This window comes from Pavona decussata, unplaced genomic scaffold (assembly GCF_977016875.1).
Source record: "Pavona decussata unplaced genomic scaffold, jaPavDecu1.1 SCAFFOLD_194, whole genome shotgun sequence".
NCBI lineage: Eukaryota > Metazoa > Cnidaria > Anthozoa > Scleractinia > Agariciidae > Pavona > Pavona decussata.
Window position 1 is genome coordinate 73,946 of NW_028145603.1, and position 18,555 is coordinate 92,500.

Here is an 18,555-nt window from a genome sequence, read left to right on the forward strand (position 1 = left end):
AAAATTGACTTCTCTGCAGAAACGTTTTATCACCAAAGACACTAACCGGGCCCGGTAAGTTACGGGACTTTTGAGAAACGGGCCCCCGCTACACTACAGTAAAATCCGCCTGTTTGTCCGCTACCGTAATCTCGTACCTAGATGTTTGTCTTCGGAGTTCTCTTCCGAAGAGTTCCAGTCACTCTGGCTGGACTCTAGACTCTGATCACGTGCGCCAGTCACACCTCTCGATGACGTCACTCATGTGTCTATACTCGAATCACAAACTCAGCCGTACACCAATGAAAACGCGAGTTTTACACTGTTCATTGTATAAATATATTTATTTCTACAAAGGGTACTCAGCAGTTATGAACATACTTTACAGTAGCAATATTTGAGGCAAGGCTTGTATCGTCATATCTTTGGCTTCTTGGCGGCGGAAGCAGAGTCGCTAGCAGAGGCAGCACCAGCTCCCTGGATTCCAACCTTTGTCGGCGGTGTCGCGGTTTTGACAGCAGGCGCGGGTGCAGCGCTCACGTCCCATTTGCTTTTACGCTTTTTTGGTTCTTCTCCTGTGAAGTAAGTAAAGGTAACTTCAGTCTTCAGAACACCTCCTTCCTCTGCACTGCTAAATTACTGAAATATCCTCCAACTAATCCGACTTAGGAGTAGAAATCGACGAAAAAAAAAAAAAAAAAAAAGCGAAGCGGATCTTCCTCGAAACAAATTTGGTTCCAAAACATGTTTTTGTTGTTGTTGTACTCAGAACTTTGTACGTTCGCGCGTAAACGTTCTCGTTCGTTTTCACACGCTAACACGAGTGGAAACGCTTAAGGTATTACCTCAACATAAAGCGCTGCCATAATGCAAAAAGCAAAATTCTTCGCACAAGTTGTATACAACTTTGCAGAGCGCGCAACTTTGTCAAAGTAACCGGCAAAACCGTCGTCAAGTCAAGTCGTTTTTAAAAGAACTCGGCTGCGCCTCGTTTTTTCAACCTTCTTCTCAGTGTTTGGATATCTGATGAAACACACCTTCTCGTGTTTAATATATTACTTCACAATGGAGGTTATTCTTAAAATCCAAAACCATAACTCCCTTCATAAGAGACTGGTGTCAAATTCCAAATAAGATTTCCGTCTTAAGCGTTGCCACTGTAACCTACCTGAGTTCGGTTTCTTGGTCCCAGATACAAATTCAACCTTCAGACGACAAAAAAAATAATAATAATAAAAAAATAACTTAATAGACTACGAAGCATTTTCGTTTTTGTGCTAATTCTGAGCAGCCAGTAGGTGAATTCTCAACTCTAATTTGTCAACATTTTTATATTGTTTATCTAAAGTCAAGTCATCACATCTCCAAAAGGTCCTATTAGACTAAAACTGGGCCTAAAAAACGCGACGACCACCCCCCGCCCCCCCGTCCAAAAATAAATAAATAAAATAAAATTCGAGCAAATTAGCCCCTACCGTGCCTAATATACGTAAGAACTCAACCCCCAACCACCACCCCTCCCCAACCCTCTGTTCCAGGCTCTCAGAAGTAGGGTCTGCGAAAGCTCAGTTGGTTGAGTACCAGTCCATGGAGGTCGACTGTGGAGCGGTAAGCCTGGGTTTGATTCTTGGCCGTATAACTGAGGAGAAAGTGCTGCGTTTCCTCTGGCATCTACAAATGGTTAGACTTTCTAGTCTTCTCGGATAAGACGATAAACTGTAGGCCTCGCCCCACAGACCTTTGACATAATCTGACTCTGGGAGACGTACAAGAACCACTAGGAACGAAACAAATCTCTGCCAGCGACCACCCCTAATGTCTATTGCAGATTCACATTCACATTAAGGGGGCATTCATAACTCATTACTTTATTAATATCGTAAACTGCTCCACAAGCAGTATGGCAAAGTCCCCCACACAGTGTTAAAAATTTACCCCTGAAAAGCCCCGAGGGGAATGGATAAGAAAATATTTGATATATTAACGCGTAAAGGATCAACATGTTGATCTGTTAACCCGTCTGTGTTTAGAGGTTATTACATTGAGATGAAGTACATTGTCAAGTGCCTTACGTGAGTTCTAGCTAGTTTTGCCTTTTCTTTCTCCTTTTTGTCATATGCTTCTTTCTGAGCTTTGGCTAAATGAATAAATTAAAAAATAAACAAACAAACAAATCATCTCATTTGCGAAATTGTAATTGTAATTGTGATTAGCTAAAATGTTTATTAGAAGTTACTACAAGTTTACTACTTGCTTTACAACAGGGAAATCTAAAAGGTAATACATGAAGCTGATTTGAAGGTTAGAAGTGGTAGCAAAACATCACCGTACATGCAAAAGCATTACCTGTTTAAAAATTTACCCTTTTGAAGAAGCACTGACAAACCAATCTACTCATCAAGTCCACTTCACTTAATGACCGAATTTAAGAAAAGTTAGCGAGGCTGGACAAACATCTGCACAGTTTTGAACTTTGCCGGCGTGAAAAAAAATTAATGCATCGTAAATTCAACGCACTTCTGACGCGTATGAACAATCGTGCTATGAACATTGCATTTCGCCAGTAGGAAGATAATATTTGTTTTGATCAACCAAATTGAATCCTTTAAAGATAAATTATTTTGCGACGTGTCCATGAAATGACTCCCGTGTTCAACCCATACTGTATACAGAGAAAAATTAACATTTCATTTTTGTGTACTTACATAAATTTTCATAGTAAGACTCCTCTGTAAAACTGGAAGGATCAAACAGACTCTAGAACAAGGAAAATAAATCATTTGAAACTGAGTTAATAACTCACCATCATCATTACCACCACCGCCGCCGCCGCCGCCGCCGCCGCCGCCGCCGCCGCCGCCGCCGCCGCCGCCGTCGTCGTCGTCGTCGTCGTCGTCGTCGTCGTCGTCGTCATCATCATCATCATCATCATTTAGAGAATGTCACGTTTTATATTCTTGTAAGATTTCAGGTTCATTGCGAAAATGGCTAAAATTTGCTCCTTGCTTGCATGCCTCAATAACAACAATATCAAAAACACAAACCGAGAAACAAACAAACAAAACCATCTCTTACCTTTGGATAGTTACTCCCAGTCTCATCAAGGTTAAGGTATGACAGGAGCTTCTTATAAATACTGAAAGGATAGGTTTCCTGAATTACACATCAGATTGACCAATAATATTATTACAGAGTGCACCCACACCAATTTACCTACTTTTCGATCAGGAAGCTATGTTTTTGGTACACTGTATGTCATGCCTTTTTGAAAAAAGTAAGTACTGTTTTGGTATGTTTTGTAACCTATGTTTTAGGAATGTTTTGAAAAATGACATACCTAATAAATATTATAAATTATACTACAGTCACACAGAATATTCCTCAGACACAAGGGTTTGATTAAGGGCCAGGCAACAGGCAATTGACCGTCTGTGAACACCACCTTGCCTAGCTGGTGTGATCATCTTGACCAACAGTTTCCATAAAAGAACATATAATCCAAGTTACATGTAACTACGTATCCTGATCGGGTGCCCTGCCCGGTGTATCTGAAACATTCTAAAATCTTTCAATTTTTTCATCAATCGATCTTAGTTCAGACCATGAAGCAAAACATGCTTCTTTTGAGTGAAAAGAAATTGTCAGTAATAAAACCGTAGCTTTAATTCTTTTTATTAGATAAAAAAAAAATTCTGGTAGCATGATAATTATGTACAACAAGCATTTCCATGGGGTTTACAATGGTTTTTCACCTTTTTACCATGTCGTACATGTACGAAAGTTGATATGAGGGAAATATTGCTACATGTACATGCTGTAGGCTAGTTTTCTTGTCTTTTGAAATCTTGATGAAACATTATAACATGCTTATGATGTGTTAAAATTTTAGACTTTCAAATAAGCCATTTAACAAAGGGAGAAAACATTCAAACTTAACAAAAAATAAATAAATGATAGAGTTTCTAATCTATCATCATCATCTTTATCATCATTTCCCTTTGCATTTCACATGGCTTGACTTTGTATTGTACACGTATATCAGGTAGAAAAGCTGAAATGAGAGGTTTGTGAAGTAAAGTAAACAGAGTACTGACCTTGGGTTTCTGAAGTCTTTCCTTTTTTGTATATTAGTATTTAAATCAAGATTTTCCCTGTGCTTCTTTTCCAACAGTTTAAGTATTTTTTCCTGCAGAAGGAAAAAAAAAACTAACTTGTCTAACATGAGGAGAGATTAATAATAAATTACACGTACTTCAAACAAACAAAAAAAAGGTTAAAAAAAAACCTTAAGAGTTTGATGTGCAGATGAAGGTAATTTGTATCAATACAAGGTCAAGTATTAGACAGTTACATGACATTGTAAACTAGAACATGTGAGACTAACTTATCAGATGAGTGTAGAGTTTAGAACAGCCCGTCCATCATATACTTCAACAGTGAAATAAAGCATCAATGTACTGCTAAATATACATTGTATGAGGTACAAAAAAGGGTTTTTCAATCCTGTTTACCACCATTTATTTTGACATAATTATCCTACCATCCCACACCAGTAATGCTCCTTCTTTTTTCTTTTCTTTTTTTTTTAATTCTCCTTTACTGTGGTCAGTTTACCGCATTTTTCTGACATAGATTTTCACACCTTTGCACACCTTAAATGTACACTGTACATGTACACTGTACCTGGAGAGAAATGAAACCCTGCTCTCCATTCTTTAAGAACTGTAATATTCTTATCCTACATGTACAAATAAATTATTATATCTGGACACCTGTGTTATACATCTACCTGTGCCATGCCCTTAAAATATATCACATGCATCCTGCTTTGAAATAATAATGTGTACAGATTGCTGAAAGCCAAATACCTGAAGTTTGTTGGAACAGCGGCCAGTAGGTTCAGGTGGCAACTGCGGCATTCTTATAGCTGAAATAGTGTTTGCCTTCAGAGTAGCTGAATCTTCAGCTGGAATAATGCAATTTAAAGCAGCGTAAGTGTACCACTAAATAAAGTACATGCATGTGTATAATTATTGATTAGTTTCAGTAATTAATAACAAGCATTGTTTTTATGGGAGAGGTCACAGATTTCAAATCACAGTTTTCCTCTCCTGGCTGATTGATTGCCCCATGGACTTGCTACAGTGTAGTGAGTCTGTGATTGCTTAATTGGAACAAGCCTTGTTCACAGCAGGTCTGGAGGCCATGCCCCTACATGTATCTGCCACCTGGGGACCTGCCCAATGGGGGAAATTAGTCACCCCTTAAGGGCCTTACATGTACATGTAGAAACATATTGAGCACTGGCTGCACTTTTTTTAATATAAGAACGAGCTTCACCCTTTAACCCCTGTATCATCATGCACCTTTTTCTTAATGTTCTCTCTACTGATATTACTAATGTTACTAGTTAGGAGAATTTGTTTAAACATCAATGCATTCAATCTTTGGTGATCATTCCCTTCATTTTCGTGACCCGTACGTTTGATTAAGAAGTGATATATCACAACAGAAATTATATACTTGTCTTTATTAGGGCTTACATGTACATTGCAAAAGGCCAGTTACAATGTATAATATTATACACTTGTAGATCCAGCAATGAAAAGGTTGCAAACAAAGAGCTTATCACTGAAGGCCAGTATTACAGAGAAAATAAAAGCTTGTTTTACCTGTTTCAGAAGTCTTTTCTTCAGATGCAGGCTGGTCTTTGATTATCTACAGAATAAAATTAAAATACATGTACATGCAGTGTATATTATTACTGTAATATAATAACAATAATTATTATAACAAACATTTTCTCTCTGTAATTTAAACAAAAGGAATCATCACATGTGTTAAAGCTGGATTTATTTGCAGCAAAACAATGAGTGTCTTTATAAAATTGTAGTTGAATGTATGAATTACATGTACCCGACTGTATGCTGCAAGCTTTGTTACATGTACACAGTAGGAAGATAAAGGGTGTGACCCGGCATTGAAAGCACGGCGGATATGTTGGAAATAATTCCACCCTTGATACATGTCAACAAATACATGTACATCATACTATACACTTGCACTTGTCTACTGAAGCAAAGAAATTATGCACCTACATGTACGTGTACAGTGTATCATTGACTGTCCCCCGGTAGGGGATCCTGGGCAAGTAGGCTTTATTATGGGGATTCTTGAAGGGATTTGATTGATAATTTACCTAAGGGGTGGGGGAAGGGGGAATGAGGGAGGTTAGGAACTTGCTTTCTTGTGCCTAATACCCCACAAGGAAGGTATCTGTAAAACAAGAAGTTATGTTGTATTTGTTGCAAATGAGAGGATAATAGATCACTGTACATAAAGTTTCCTGGGATTTATCTTGTGCTTTGTCCACTGAAGAGTTTGATGACAGTAGATTAGCGGATTCTGTCAGCTTGGGTATTGTCATGCAAATCTATCCAATGATCCAATTTATGATTTACGTGTACAGTATGTGAGATGCAGTACCACCATTCTTGGGATGTGTTAAATTAAGTTGATGCTGATCACTGAGGGCCTGGCTATTAAGTTCACAATTTTTCTGTGATGACTCACTAGGAGGGGCAATTTCTTAACTTTGATTGTTCTATGACCCCTTTATGATGGGGGACTTACTACTCTAACAAGGGAACTTTATAAAATCCCCTCACTTGCCTGGGGTCCCCCCTTTGGGGATGACTAATGATAGGTGCATTACAGGGGTAAAATTTTACAGCTCAGATTTGCCTGGTTCTTCAAGCATCACTCCAACTTCGTTAAACAGTGTGTTTAGTAATAGAACAGGGTACATGTAACAGATGTAGATTGTACTACAACATACAGAATTTGCCTTCACTGTTTACAACTGACCTCAAGCTCTGCAGCTGAAGGCTTGATACTGACAAGGGATTCTTCAATATCCTCTTCTTTGCTTGGTACTCCTGAAAAACAAGACAAGAAGAAGAATAAAAATAGTCAGAGGAACCTACATGTAAGAAGTCTTTTATTTATTTATTTATTTTATTTTTATTTTTGCTTTTTATACAAAAGAAAGACACTTGTACGCAATCATACAGTGTATGCCAGTTGGTTAACCAATAATTTGGGAAATACCTGTAATTTGTTGTTATATATAATAATTATTATCACACATACAAAAGTTCAGGCATGTTTACAAACACTTTGGGGAGGTGTGTGGTGCCAGTAGTCAGTGGTTAGGGAATTCAATACACAGGCCAGTTACAGCGCCATGCGCCTTACCATGGCCACTCAACAAACTTTTTTACAAGTTAGCCAATCAAATTATCTTCCTCCTTGTTCGTAAAAATTAATACAAAACGACACATTGTTGCGTCATTGGATAACTTGTAAAAAAGGTTTGTTGGTTGGCCACAGAAAGGCACGTCACACTGTTATAGTTTATTGTATTAGTCACTGAATGCGGCTTTTCATTCCGCTTCAATACACCCATTCAGTGATTCTTTGATATTTTGGCTTCATTTTTCTCGAAAACCCACGTAAACCAGCAAAAAAAAAAAACATGAAGGCATTGTTAAATAAGTAAATTGAAGGCCATATGCAAAAAATCGGGCAGTTTTGAGGTAAAAAAAATTGACTAAAAAAGTCTTTCTATATTTTCTCTCTCTACCCTGGTGAATAAATAGAGTCCTAAAGAAATGGCATCACCAGAATAAGAACAAGCAGAATAGCTGTAAGTTGGATTTCTCTTTCAAAGTAAATTTGGAAAGACATTTCTGTAAATTTCCCTAACACATGATAATTTTAAAAACAATTTTGTGCTCTTCTGTAACTCCAGAAAAACTGTTATGAAGGATTTCTTGTCATCATTAATAATATTGTACACACTGTACATGTATGTATTCTTATTCTGGAATAGGGTCAATGGAATGCACCCTACATTGTAAATTTATGAAATTACGTATAATCGGAAAGAGGATGATGAAAAATGCCTACTTACTAAAAATCAGCATCTTTGTGCATTTTTTTTTTGGGGGGGGGGGGGGGGATGGGTGAGGTGGGTAGATATTAGCGCCATTATGCTTCTAATCAATGACTTTCTAATTTTGAATTTGCTCATAGCATTATAAAATATGGAGCCATCAAAGTATAACAGTGCTAATACAGTGTATCTTACTCCCAAAATGTGATGAGATGCCAATTTTTGGTAAGTACATAGACATTTTTTGATAGAGCACTTTCCAAAATTAATATCTCTGTCAACTACATGTAATCTTGTTAATAATATCAATGACGTTCTAATATCAATGACGTCACATGTTTTACCCTGGTGAAACTTTTTTAAGATCCTTGAGGATCTTTAAAGATCTTTAAAGATCCACATTAGGATCTCTTGTGGATCTTGATGAGGATCTTTAAGGATCTTAATACATATCCTCAAAGATCTTGCAGGATCTTGGGAGATCCTTCAAGTCCCTGTAAAGATCCTGGAGGATCCTTGAAGGATCTTTACAAGACCTTTGCAGATCTTTGAAGATCTTAGGGGATCCTGCAAAGATTTTCACCAGGGTAAGACTCTATGGGTACCAGCAAACCCATAATAGGCAGATGAACAAATGCCAGAAGCTGGAGTAATGACAAGTGTAGAATCCCATCCAGAGGGAAGTGGGAACAACTCTTCAGGCTATGGGGCCCGGGGCTAGCTGTGGATCAAGTGCAACTTGACGTAGTTTGCAATTTGTGCATGCTCGCTGTGATTGCTACAGAAAAGTTCAGCAATCATGAGACCACTCTCCAGTGATCATTGTGATCATGCTAACAATGAGCACTGCAGAAAACTCATACACTGTACCTTGTTCCTGTTCCTCATCAATCTTCTCTTCAGACACATCTTCTGTACTCTCACTTTCCTTTAAAATAACAACAAAGGAAAGCAATGCATTATAGTACACTGTATATTACAAAGTTTCATTATCGAAATTAAAATTACATGCAGCTAATGTTAAACTTTGAATTATTAGGTAAATTAACTTGGATCCACATGCATATGATCACTGTGTGATCACATGCATGCACACACACTATATCTCGAGATGCGCAGAATGTATGCACAGTAACAAAGGTAGACACCATCCTTAACCAAAAGGGTATCCAGTATGTTATCCTTTGGGGCATGAACACCCATTTTTCCAAAATACACTGTATTCTGAAATTAATAAAATAATCAGCTTACAAATACTATTGTAATGTATCTGACTTTTAAAAAATTAACCTGTGACATGACTCTTCCATGCCCAATTTTCTAAAGCCTCCTTGTGACATGTTTGTGGATACTGTACATGTAATTCTTACATGTAAGTTTCATTACTAAAACGAAAGCCAGTATACAGAACTCTTCAAAGGCACTCGGTGTTACATGCATTTCGCCCATGCTGTAATTTTATTATTAATGTCGCAGTTCCTATTACCATAAAGTTAACTAGAGATCTCAACAGACAAATAATAACAACCTGATGTTTGGCGTAAAGGGGGAACACCGCTCCGCGATCGGCGTGACAGACGACTCCCATAGCGTGACCATAAAGCCTTACTTATCTCACCAGCGCTACCCTGGTGAAAAACCTCACAGGATCTTCAAGGATCTTTAAAGATCTTCAAAGACCTGCCAAAGATCTTTAAAGATAAAGATCCTCAAAGGATCCTTATAGGATCTTTGAAGATCCTCCAAAGATCTTCAAAGATCCTGCATATGCAAGATCTTGTTATACTATCTGCAAAGATCCTCAAGGAATTGGTAAGGATCTTGCAAGGATCTTTGTAAGATCCTTGCAAAGATTCCTGCAAAGATCTTTGCAAGGATCCTTCAAGATCCTCAAAGATTTGATGAGGATCTTTGAACAATCTTACAAAGATCCTTTTAAAGATCTTGCAAAGATCTTTGCAAGGATCCTTCAGGATCCTCAAGGATTTAATGAGGATCTTTGAAGAATCTTACAAAGATCCTTTTAAAGATCTTGCAAAGATCTTTGCCAGGATCCTCAAGGATTTAATGAGGATCTTTGAAGAATCTTACAAAGATCCTTTTAAAGATCTTGCAAAGATCTTTGCCAGGATCCTCAAGGATTTAATGAGGATCTTTGAAGAATCTTACAAAGATCCTTTTAAAGACCTTGCAAAGATCTTTGCCAGGATCCTCAAGGATTTAATGAGGATCTTTAAAGAATCTTAGAAAGATCCTTTTAAAGATCTTGCAAAGATCTTTGCCAGGATCCTCAAGGATTTAATGAGGATCTTTAAAGAATCTTAGAAAGATCCTTTTGAAGATCCTGCAAAGATCTTTGCCAGGATCCTCAAGGATTTAATGAGGATCTTTGAAGAATCTTTAAAAGATCCTTTCAAAGATCTTGCAAGAGATCTTTGCCAAAATCTTCAACAATTTAATAAGGATCCTTCGAAGATCTTGCAAAGATCTTTGTCAGGGCTCCTAAAGGATTTTTAAATTAAGCTGAATTATCTTTGACAGATCTTAAAAGGATCCTTGATAGTAAGGATCTTGCAAAGACCTTTGCCAGGATCCTTCATGAGCTTCAAGGATTTAATGAGGATGTTTGCAAGACCCCTATGATAAATAGAAAAAAAAGGTGATGGAAAATAAAAGGCCATTACACTTGCAATTACAGTGTAGGCATTTGGTAATTTATTTTATTAATCAATAAGACCGTTTATTCAAATACACTTCGCAGTCCAAAGACTGAATTGCGTGTACAAATAATTAAATTGTATGAAACTGAAAAACATAAATATATATACAAAATATAGAAAAAATTTAATAATTACAGGTAACATATAATAAAGAAGAATGCATAGAACTCTGCGAGAGGAAAAAGGACATTATTTAAAAAACTACATACTACTACTAATGACTAATAATAAAAGAGTTCTTTTAACGATTGGTCTTGCACACCGGAATTATAAAACGGTTATTGCTCCTAAGCTTGTGGGATGAAAGGGCAGGTGGAGGCAGCAAATTTGAGCGTTTATGGTTTCTTGATGAAGATATAGAGTTAAAATAGTTTGTTCGAAAGAAAGTCACACAGATCTGCCCGCTTTAGTAACAAATACATTTGTCACTTTTAAAATTAAGAATCAAAATTTCTGTTTCTACTGAGTTTGAGCTTCCAGAGTAAATAATTATACCTTAAAGGTGTTGGAAAGTACAGACTGTTGACTAAAACTCTGAAAGTTACAATAATGCAATGTCATCAATACTGCTGGTTTTTTGCTTGGAACTATTGCTTGGATGTCTCAGAGAAACGGGTACGTGGAATATGGAATTTCGTTTTGGCAATTTAAATTTGTGATATGTTGCACCAAGATTACTGCTTTATATGGCTTCCCACCAAAGGATATAATTCAATAGACAAATAAATAAGTTTACTCAGCTGATTGTCTGATCAGTGCTTGTCATGCAGCATGATAGTGTCTTAGTGATACTCAGACTCAGTAATTCATTCTTATAAATAAAGAGTGATTTCCAATAGCTAAAAGTTTGCTCACAGTCTTCATCAAATGATTACCCTGTCGCTTTCTTGCACAATACTTCTTTTATAAAGGAAACAAGGAAACTACCGGGCCAAGAGCGGCAGCCATCTTGGATTTCCATCAGACTTGGAAGACTGGGCACGAGCAAAGCCAAATTTGGTCAGCAGCTATACACTGCAGGCTCGCAGAAAGACCGTTTCTTTTGGATTTTCGCAGGACTCAAGAAAACAAGGCACATTTCTTTTAAGCTAGAAAATGATGGCTTTAAGCAACAAATCGTGGGCAACTACTTTTTAGAAACAGGTAGGCTTTAATATCAATGATTTTGATAAAAGACTGGCTTGAAAATGTGATGCAGAATTCAACCAAATGAATGCATGTGCTTCTGTGAATTTAGCTACAAATTCATCTGATCTCGGTTGTCGAGGTAGCCATTTCCTATTTATTTTTAAAATAAAACATTTACAAACGTTTTTATGGGGTAAGTTTGTAGTTGTAGCGCTAGTTGAAATGAACAATCAGATGATTGTAGTTGTACTGAGAATCAATTGCAAGCTTTATTTGTGTGGTGACTTATTCGATCGAGTATAACATTACTTTAATTTGCCTGTGATTTGATTGAAGTTGAAGGTCATTTGGTGGAGTATTATAATGCCCACATGTACAATAAAATAGCACCATCAGTTAAAAACGAATGTGAACACTGTAATCACACAGAAGAACTGACTAAAGTGCATGATTTTTTCTCTTTTTGCTGTAGATCTTCAACTCAATGTTGTTGTCAAGGCCGATACCCAAGACTGCAGCTTCAGAGTGTGTGAAGTCACCAAATCCTGCTCAATAAGCTAAGTCACTTGTAAGCAGGGGAGCCTATTCTTAACTGATTTAGTATGGTTATGAATTGTGACTTCTACTACTATATATACTACTCAGGAACAATGAAAAAATAAAAAAAATTGTAACTTTGAGCCTTGAATTCATTACTTGATGTTTGATAGTTTAATAGAAATTAGAGGGTCAAATTGTTTTGGTCATGTAAATTACAAGCAAATTGGTACTTTTTTGTCTTTTAGCACTGTGCTTGCACAATTATTATGCCTAACAAATTTTTATAGTAGCACAACATTTGCTGATGTTGTGATTTCACTGTTTTGTTACATTATTCATTATCTAGAATATAGTTATTCCACATTTTGTGGGTCATCACGAGGGAAAAACTTCAATTTTTCTGAGCCACTATAAATGTGTTAAAGTTGTGCAGACAAGGCAGTAACTTTTAAGTTTTGTTAAAGGCTGATAACTTAGAGAGGGATTTTGACTTGCACTAATGTTGTGAACAACATCTGTTGAAATTTGTTGCACTGTGTAGCCTTGTCATTAGAACTTTTGTACATAATCAGAGCTTGCTATAAGTTATCGTTTTTCTGTTATTATGTTTTCTTGTACAAACGTTTTCACTGGCAATTGTCAAACCAAATTTTAGAATAAAAATTATTACAGTTTCTTGTACATTAACATTAGGATCGTGATCACCCAGGCTTCATGTTGTAGTCAAAATTTTGTCCATCATGGTTGAGGTAAAATATCCATCTGCTGAATATTATTCTTTCACAATACATATTAAAAGTTATGTTTCTATTTCTGATTTTATTTACACAAGTTATTTTGTATTGATTTAGCATTGTAGACCTACATTTATATACAAATAAATTCCTGAATCTTAACTAAAATAAGTTAGGGATTGTTCAATAAAATTATCCCTTTAATGACATGCTGATGTTCTTTTTCATCTACATACTACATGTACATTCTCAACAGCTTATTCTGAGACTCACCGGAAATTTCAGTCACAAATGTTTTTGTGATTTTGGAAAGTTCAAAGTAGTACAAGATCTTGAAAAGGTTCATTCAAGATCCTTGAAGATCTTTTGCAAGATTATTGAAAATCTTCAAAGATCTTGGCAAGAGCTGCAAAGGATCCTGTAGGATCCTTGAAGATCTTTGGCAAGGTTATTGAAGATCCTCAAAGATCTTGAAAAGGTCTGCAAAGGATCCTTGAAAATCCTTTTAAGATCTTTGGCGACATAATTGAAGATCCTCAAAGATCTTGGCAAGTTCTGCAAAGGATCTTTGCAGATCCTCAAAGATCCTGGCAAGATCTGCAAAGGATCCTTAAAGATCTGCAATGATCCTTAAGGATCTTTGAGGATCCTCAAAGATCTTGGCCAAGATCTTCAAGGATCTTGGATCTTGGCAAGAAAGTTGAGGATCCTTAAGGATCTTGGCAAGGATTTTTGAGGATCCTTAAAGATCTTTGCAAGATTGTTTAAGGATCCTTAAAGATCTTCCTAAGGATCCTCTAAGATCTTCATGAAGATCTTTGAGGATCTTTAAAGATCCTCAAAAGATTTTCACCAGGGCATTAAACTGTAAAAATAGCCTAAAAACACAAAGCTTGGGGAAGTCGCTGCGAGACTTAACCGAACGCGAACCTGAGAGGTGAAACCAAATTTATTGGAAAAAACAACAACCAAACCTCCAAAGGGAGGGAAGGGTGGGAATTACAAAATAGAGACACTAAAGGTAGACCTTACAGTAGGTAATACAGCAAGCGAGTGATACTCGGACTTTTACTAGACCTTTTATAGTTAGACAAATGTCTAGGACTAAGCCAATGGCAAGTAAAGTACTATCGAATACAAGAGATTCACGTAGCGCTGAACGAGACATGAATAGAGGTATTTATACCTTTAGCCACACAAAACGAAGGACAACAGACGGTATTGCAACATGCTAGAAGAATAGGTATTGTACAAGGAGAGTAAAAGTACATCCATGACCAATTTGCATTACGTAATGCTAACTGTTGACACAGTAACAACTGAGCTCAAGAGCGTCACGCTCCATTAACTGCGTTTTACAATATTATGTTGTAAAACTTTATAAAATTGATACATTATTTTACAAAATGAAGTTTACAGTGTAAGAATCCATCTCTTTTTGATCCAAAGTTGATTGTTAACCTACAGTGTACTAAGATTAATAGTACACATAAACCTGTTACTCTGCATACATGTATTTATTTAATCAAAAATCATAATTATTAATAAATTATAATTATACTCGTCTGTACCTTTTCTTTTTCCCCTTCATCTTCCTCTTCTTCTGCCACATCATCATAGGACACCAGACGAGCACCTTTGTAGACAAGACATGAAAAATACATGCTTACTAATCATTACCTTTTTTGTGTGTCCTTCAGGACGAATAAAACAGGTAACACAAAATTTGCATGTTACCAGAAACATGGAGAAGTTTACAATGCAAAACAGTCTTGTTCAATGTTTTGCCTTGCTATTATTAAGAGCTGTAACTACCAGCAGCTGTTGTATGTGTATGTACATGCACATGTAGCTGATTACCCTTTTAAAATGATGGAATGCTAATAATTATAACTATTACAATTGTTACAAGTGATCTTCACTACCACAGATTCATTTTACTCACAGGAATATTCTTTTTGAGTTTTTTTTCGCACCTCACCCTACCTCCCTGTGGGGTAAGTACCCCATCACCTTGCAGTACCTAATCCCAAAGCTGAGGGGGGCATTGGGATTTTCAGTTTTGGCCAATTTTGAGGTCGGTTTTTCAGTTTTTGCACCTCAATACTTTGGTTTTTCGGGTTTGTTGCAGTTTGCGGTTTTTCCATTTTTAAGCATTTGGTTTTCGGTTTTCGGCCAAAATACAAGTGGTTTCTCGGATCTGGTATCCATTGTGGTTTTTGGTTTTTCCTATTTGGTTTCCAGTTTCTCTTTGGCAATTATGCACCTCAACTGCGTGCGCTATACAATATCGCTAAATTTCCCCAAAGTCCTCTATTGCAACTCAAAGAAGGATTTTTGTCAAATTTCCTAATAAACAGAGATTAGAAGAATTGCTGGATTCACGAGCATGGCGTCCACAAATACCGTGATGAAGTCAATATAGTTTAGTCCGTACGCTCCCCATGTCACCAAATATGTATCAGATTGATGAGGGGTTTGGAAATAATTGAGGTGTGTAAATTTTCGGTTTTGATGGTTTTTCATTCAGTTTTTGGTTTTGAACAAATTATATTTCGGTTTTTCAGTTTTAGGTGACTTTTTGTGCGGTTTTTCTGTTTCTAATAGACCCCAACGCCCCGCTCCAAGCTCATCTCTGGCATTGAGTTTAACTCACCATGAAGTACATTCGCGATCTTGAGCAATTTTTCATTCCCCATGAAAGTGGAGCAAATAATTTAAATACATGTACTAAAGAATATGTATAGGGCCAGTGATTTGCCAAAGAAGCATTTCAGGGCATAGAATTGAAGGGTGACTACAGTGGAGCCTCGATTTAACGAACCTCTATTTAACGAAGTCCTCGATATAACGAACGATATTCTATGTCCCAGCCAAAGTTATAGTAAACTGTATGGAATAGAACCTCGATATAACGAATTCTTCGATATAACGAACATAATCCGGAAGCCCAAACGTAAAATCTACCTCGATATAACGAATTACAATGTCAACACGCGACAGAAGATATAAACGCTGAACAGATCAACACTCTGAAAGTGTCGTTTTTTTGTCAACAAAAGCTGCGCGTCTGCTCAAAAGTGAAAATAATTATTGCTACTGAAAGCCACTATTGCATCTCAAAACGCGGCACTTCTGGGTGACGAAAATTGCATTGAACTGCGTGACAGAAGTCACCTGTGTTGAAAATTAATCATTAACTATGACCTCGATATAACGAACATTTTGGTCGTTTCCCCTCAAGTTCGTTATATCAAGGTTTTCGATATAACGAACTCTCGATTTAACGAACAAATTTGGCCGGTCCCCAGCGACTTCGTTAAATTGAGGTTCCACTGTATTATCAATATACAGTATTTTAGCGGCTGGTAAGCTCGACAGTCAAGTTCAACATTTTAACAATGAGGAAGGTGTATTATTTAATTTCTGTATAATTTTAGGTTAGGTATACCACGAAAAGTATCCCTATATTCTGTAGTTTAGCCAAGAAAGCTCAACTGTAGCTTAATTTATTAACATCAACCTTTTAGTAGCACTCAACGCTTACTTGTTTTAACTTTGGCCTGGGCAGCACGCATCGAAGGTCTGACAGGAATCAGCTGCAGTTTAACCCGGTTATCTTCGCTTTCCATTTCATCATCTGAATCTTCAATATCACTCTCGCCAAGTCCATAATCCGCGAGGGAGTTTAAAGACCCTACTATCGGATTATCCATGGCTTCTTTGGCACTATAACAGGAAAATTATCTCAATTGGAAAACGACCGTCACATCCTTACTTTGCAGCCATGTTGGATTGTTCGCGCGCATGTCAATTGCACATTTGAGACACTACGTGATCAATACATAAAGGTATGTGTAGAAACAGACCGCCTCCAAACTTCGAAGGACAAAATACGGAACGTGAATCGAACGTGTCATCATTTTAAAAAGCAGTTCCCACTCACTAGATCTGTGATTGCCGCATTTGGGTCGATACGAAGGAAACAAAAATGTCTGGGAGCGAAGAACGCATAACGGTACGTTCATATATAAGCTTTATTATTATTATTTTTATTATTATTATTCTTAATTATTATTTGGGCAGCCAAGCACATCTTAAACTTGAAGATTTTTTAATCATCCCTCCTTGGTATCGAACTAAGCATGAACTGTGTTCGTTTTATACCAAAAAGGAGTAGAAGTGCGTGGGAGCGAGGATTGCATAATGTATTAGCGTATAGATTCTGCCATTCACGGTAATTTGTCAAAACAATAGAGCGAGTACTACGCTCAGAGTTTTGTCACTGGTCAGGTTAATTTTGTATATTTCTAAAGTTGTCAGATATTCTGGCTCTCAAAAAATTGAACTTTTTCGGGGGGCTTCTCTTATGTAACAAACAATCAAAATATTGAAATCTTCTCTCATGTTCAGCATTTTTACCGCTTTTTTCGTTTAGCTCTCAACTGTTATTCAAGTTATTTTTCCAGCTTAATTAGTGTGTGTATTAATGTCTCCTTTTCACTGTGTGTTGTAGTAAGCTCCCCTTGATGACTTCATTGAGCTCTTGGGACAAACGTGTATTTAAATATGTATAAATAAATAAATGACAAAACTGAAATGATATTATTGGATCAGTGATATGTACCGGTACTCAAATTTTTGTCTCATGTGCAGTTGCAGTCGGTACACATCGTGCAGTCGTGATAGTGACGTGCCATTATTGAAATGTCACATTGTCTAGTAAGCTATACCCATGCATGGTGTACTTTGTACTTTGTAATTGTTACATGGCCTCAATGCTATTTATACAGCATTACTGCATGATCATGTTGTGATCATGTGACCTGACCTGTCCTAATAGGGGTAAAATCAACCCACTATTATTTTAACCACTGTGCCCATCCGAGACATACACGTACCTTACAAATTGTATAACATGTTTATTGCATTCTATAATACTTAAGTACTTGAAGTGTGTGAGTCCCAGAATAAAAAAAATATTCCCATTGCTAATTTTCTCTACACATTTCTTTTTGTACTACACTCTGTTTTTATTATAATCTTGAGCGTCTAATTTTGGAGCTGAGGCTGAACGTTCTTATATTTTTTTCCGATTTGAGGCTGAAAACGTTCTTAAGATGTTCTTAAATTACATGGTATACACTAAATGTATTTCAGTATTTTGGTTGATTTACATTTGATTTTATATATACAGATTAGCAAAATAAAAAAGTTTTTAATCGACTCTCAGCCTGAAAAGAAAAATAATTGTAAGAAAAAGGCTCTCAGCCTGAGCAATGTCCTTAATACATACATTAATCTCTTAGCCTCAACGTTCTTATAAAAAGGTTCTTATAGAAAAAAACAGAGTGTAGTTATTTGGGAGAAATTTGCTTGAACATTAAAACAATTTATCTTGAATCCAACCTAAATAAATAAGCAAGTCTGAGACAGGAAAATCCCCTCCCAATTGTTAGGTTATAACAATAATAATATTATTATTGAGATCCTCTCC

At 36.7% G+C, this 18,555-nt stretch overlaps 2 protein-coding genes across 3 annotated transcripts in view; one reads left to right on the forward strand and one right to left on the reverse strand.

The window, feature by feature from the left end:
* Window positions 1-294: 294 nt before the first annotated feature.
* Window positions 295-16,872, reverse strand: LOC146461822 (uncharacterized). Of its 2 annotated transcripts, none has more exons than XM_085086392.1 (12): window positions 16,606-16,872; window positions 14,630-14,694; window positions 8,807-8,864; window positions 6,847-6,917; window positions 5,652-5,697; window positions 4,848-4,945; window positions 4,074-4,165; window positions 3,055-3,115; window positions 2,685-2,736; window positions 2,052-2,116; window positions 1,148-1,184; window positions 295-551 (listed from the first exon to the last, which is right to left on the reverse strand). In XM_085086392.1, exons 1-12 carry the CDS (start codon window positions 16,772-16,774, stop codon window positions 397-399), a joined length of 969 nt encoding a protein of 322 aa, XP_084942518.1. In that variant the 5' UTR covers window positions 16,775-16,872; the 3' UTR covers window positions 295-396. The 2 variants fall into 2 exon arrangements, with proteins under 2 accessions (XP_084942518.1, XP_084942517.1); XM_085086391.1 differs by having other exon boundaries at window positions 295-554.
* Window positions 16,873-16,917: 45 nt separating this feature from the next.
* Window positions 16,918-18,555, forward strand: part of LOC146461823 (aldehyde dehydrogenase family 3 member A2-like) — a 16,799-nt gene continuing 15,161 nt past the window's right edge. The window contains exon 1 of the mRNA XM_085086386.1: window positions 16,918-17,076. Coding sequence (XP_084942512.1) covers window positions 17,050-17,076 — 27 coding nt within the window. The 5' untranslated portion in view covers window positions 16,918-17,049. The remainder of the gene's footprint in view (window positions 17,077-18,555) is intronic.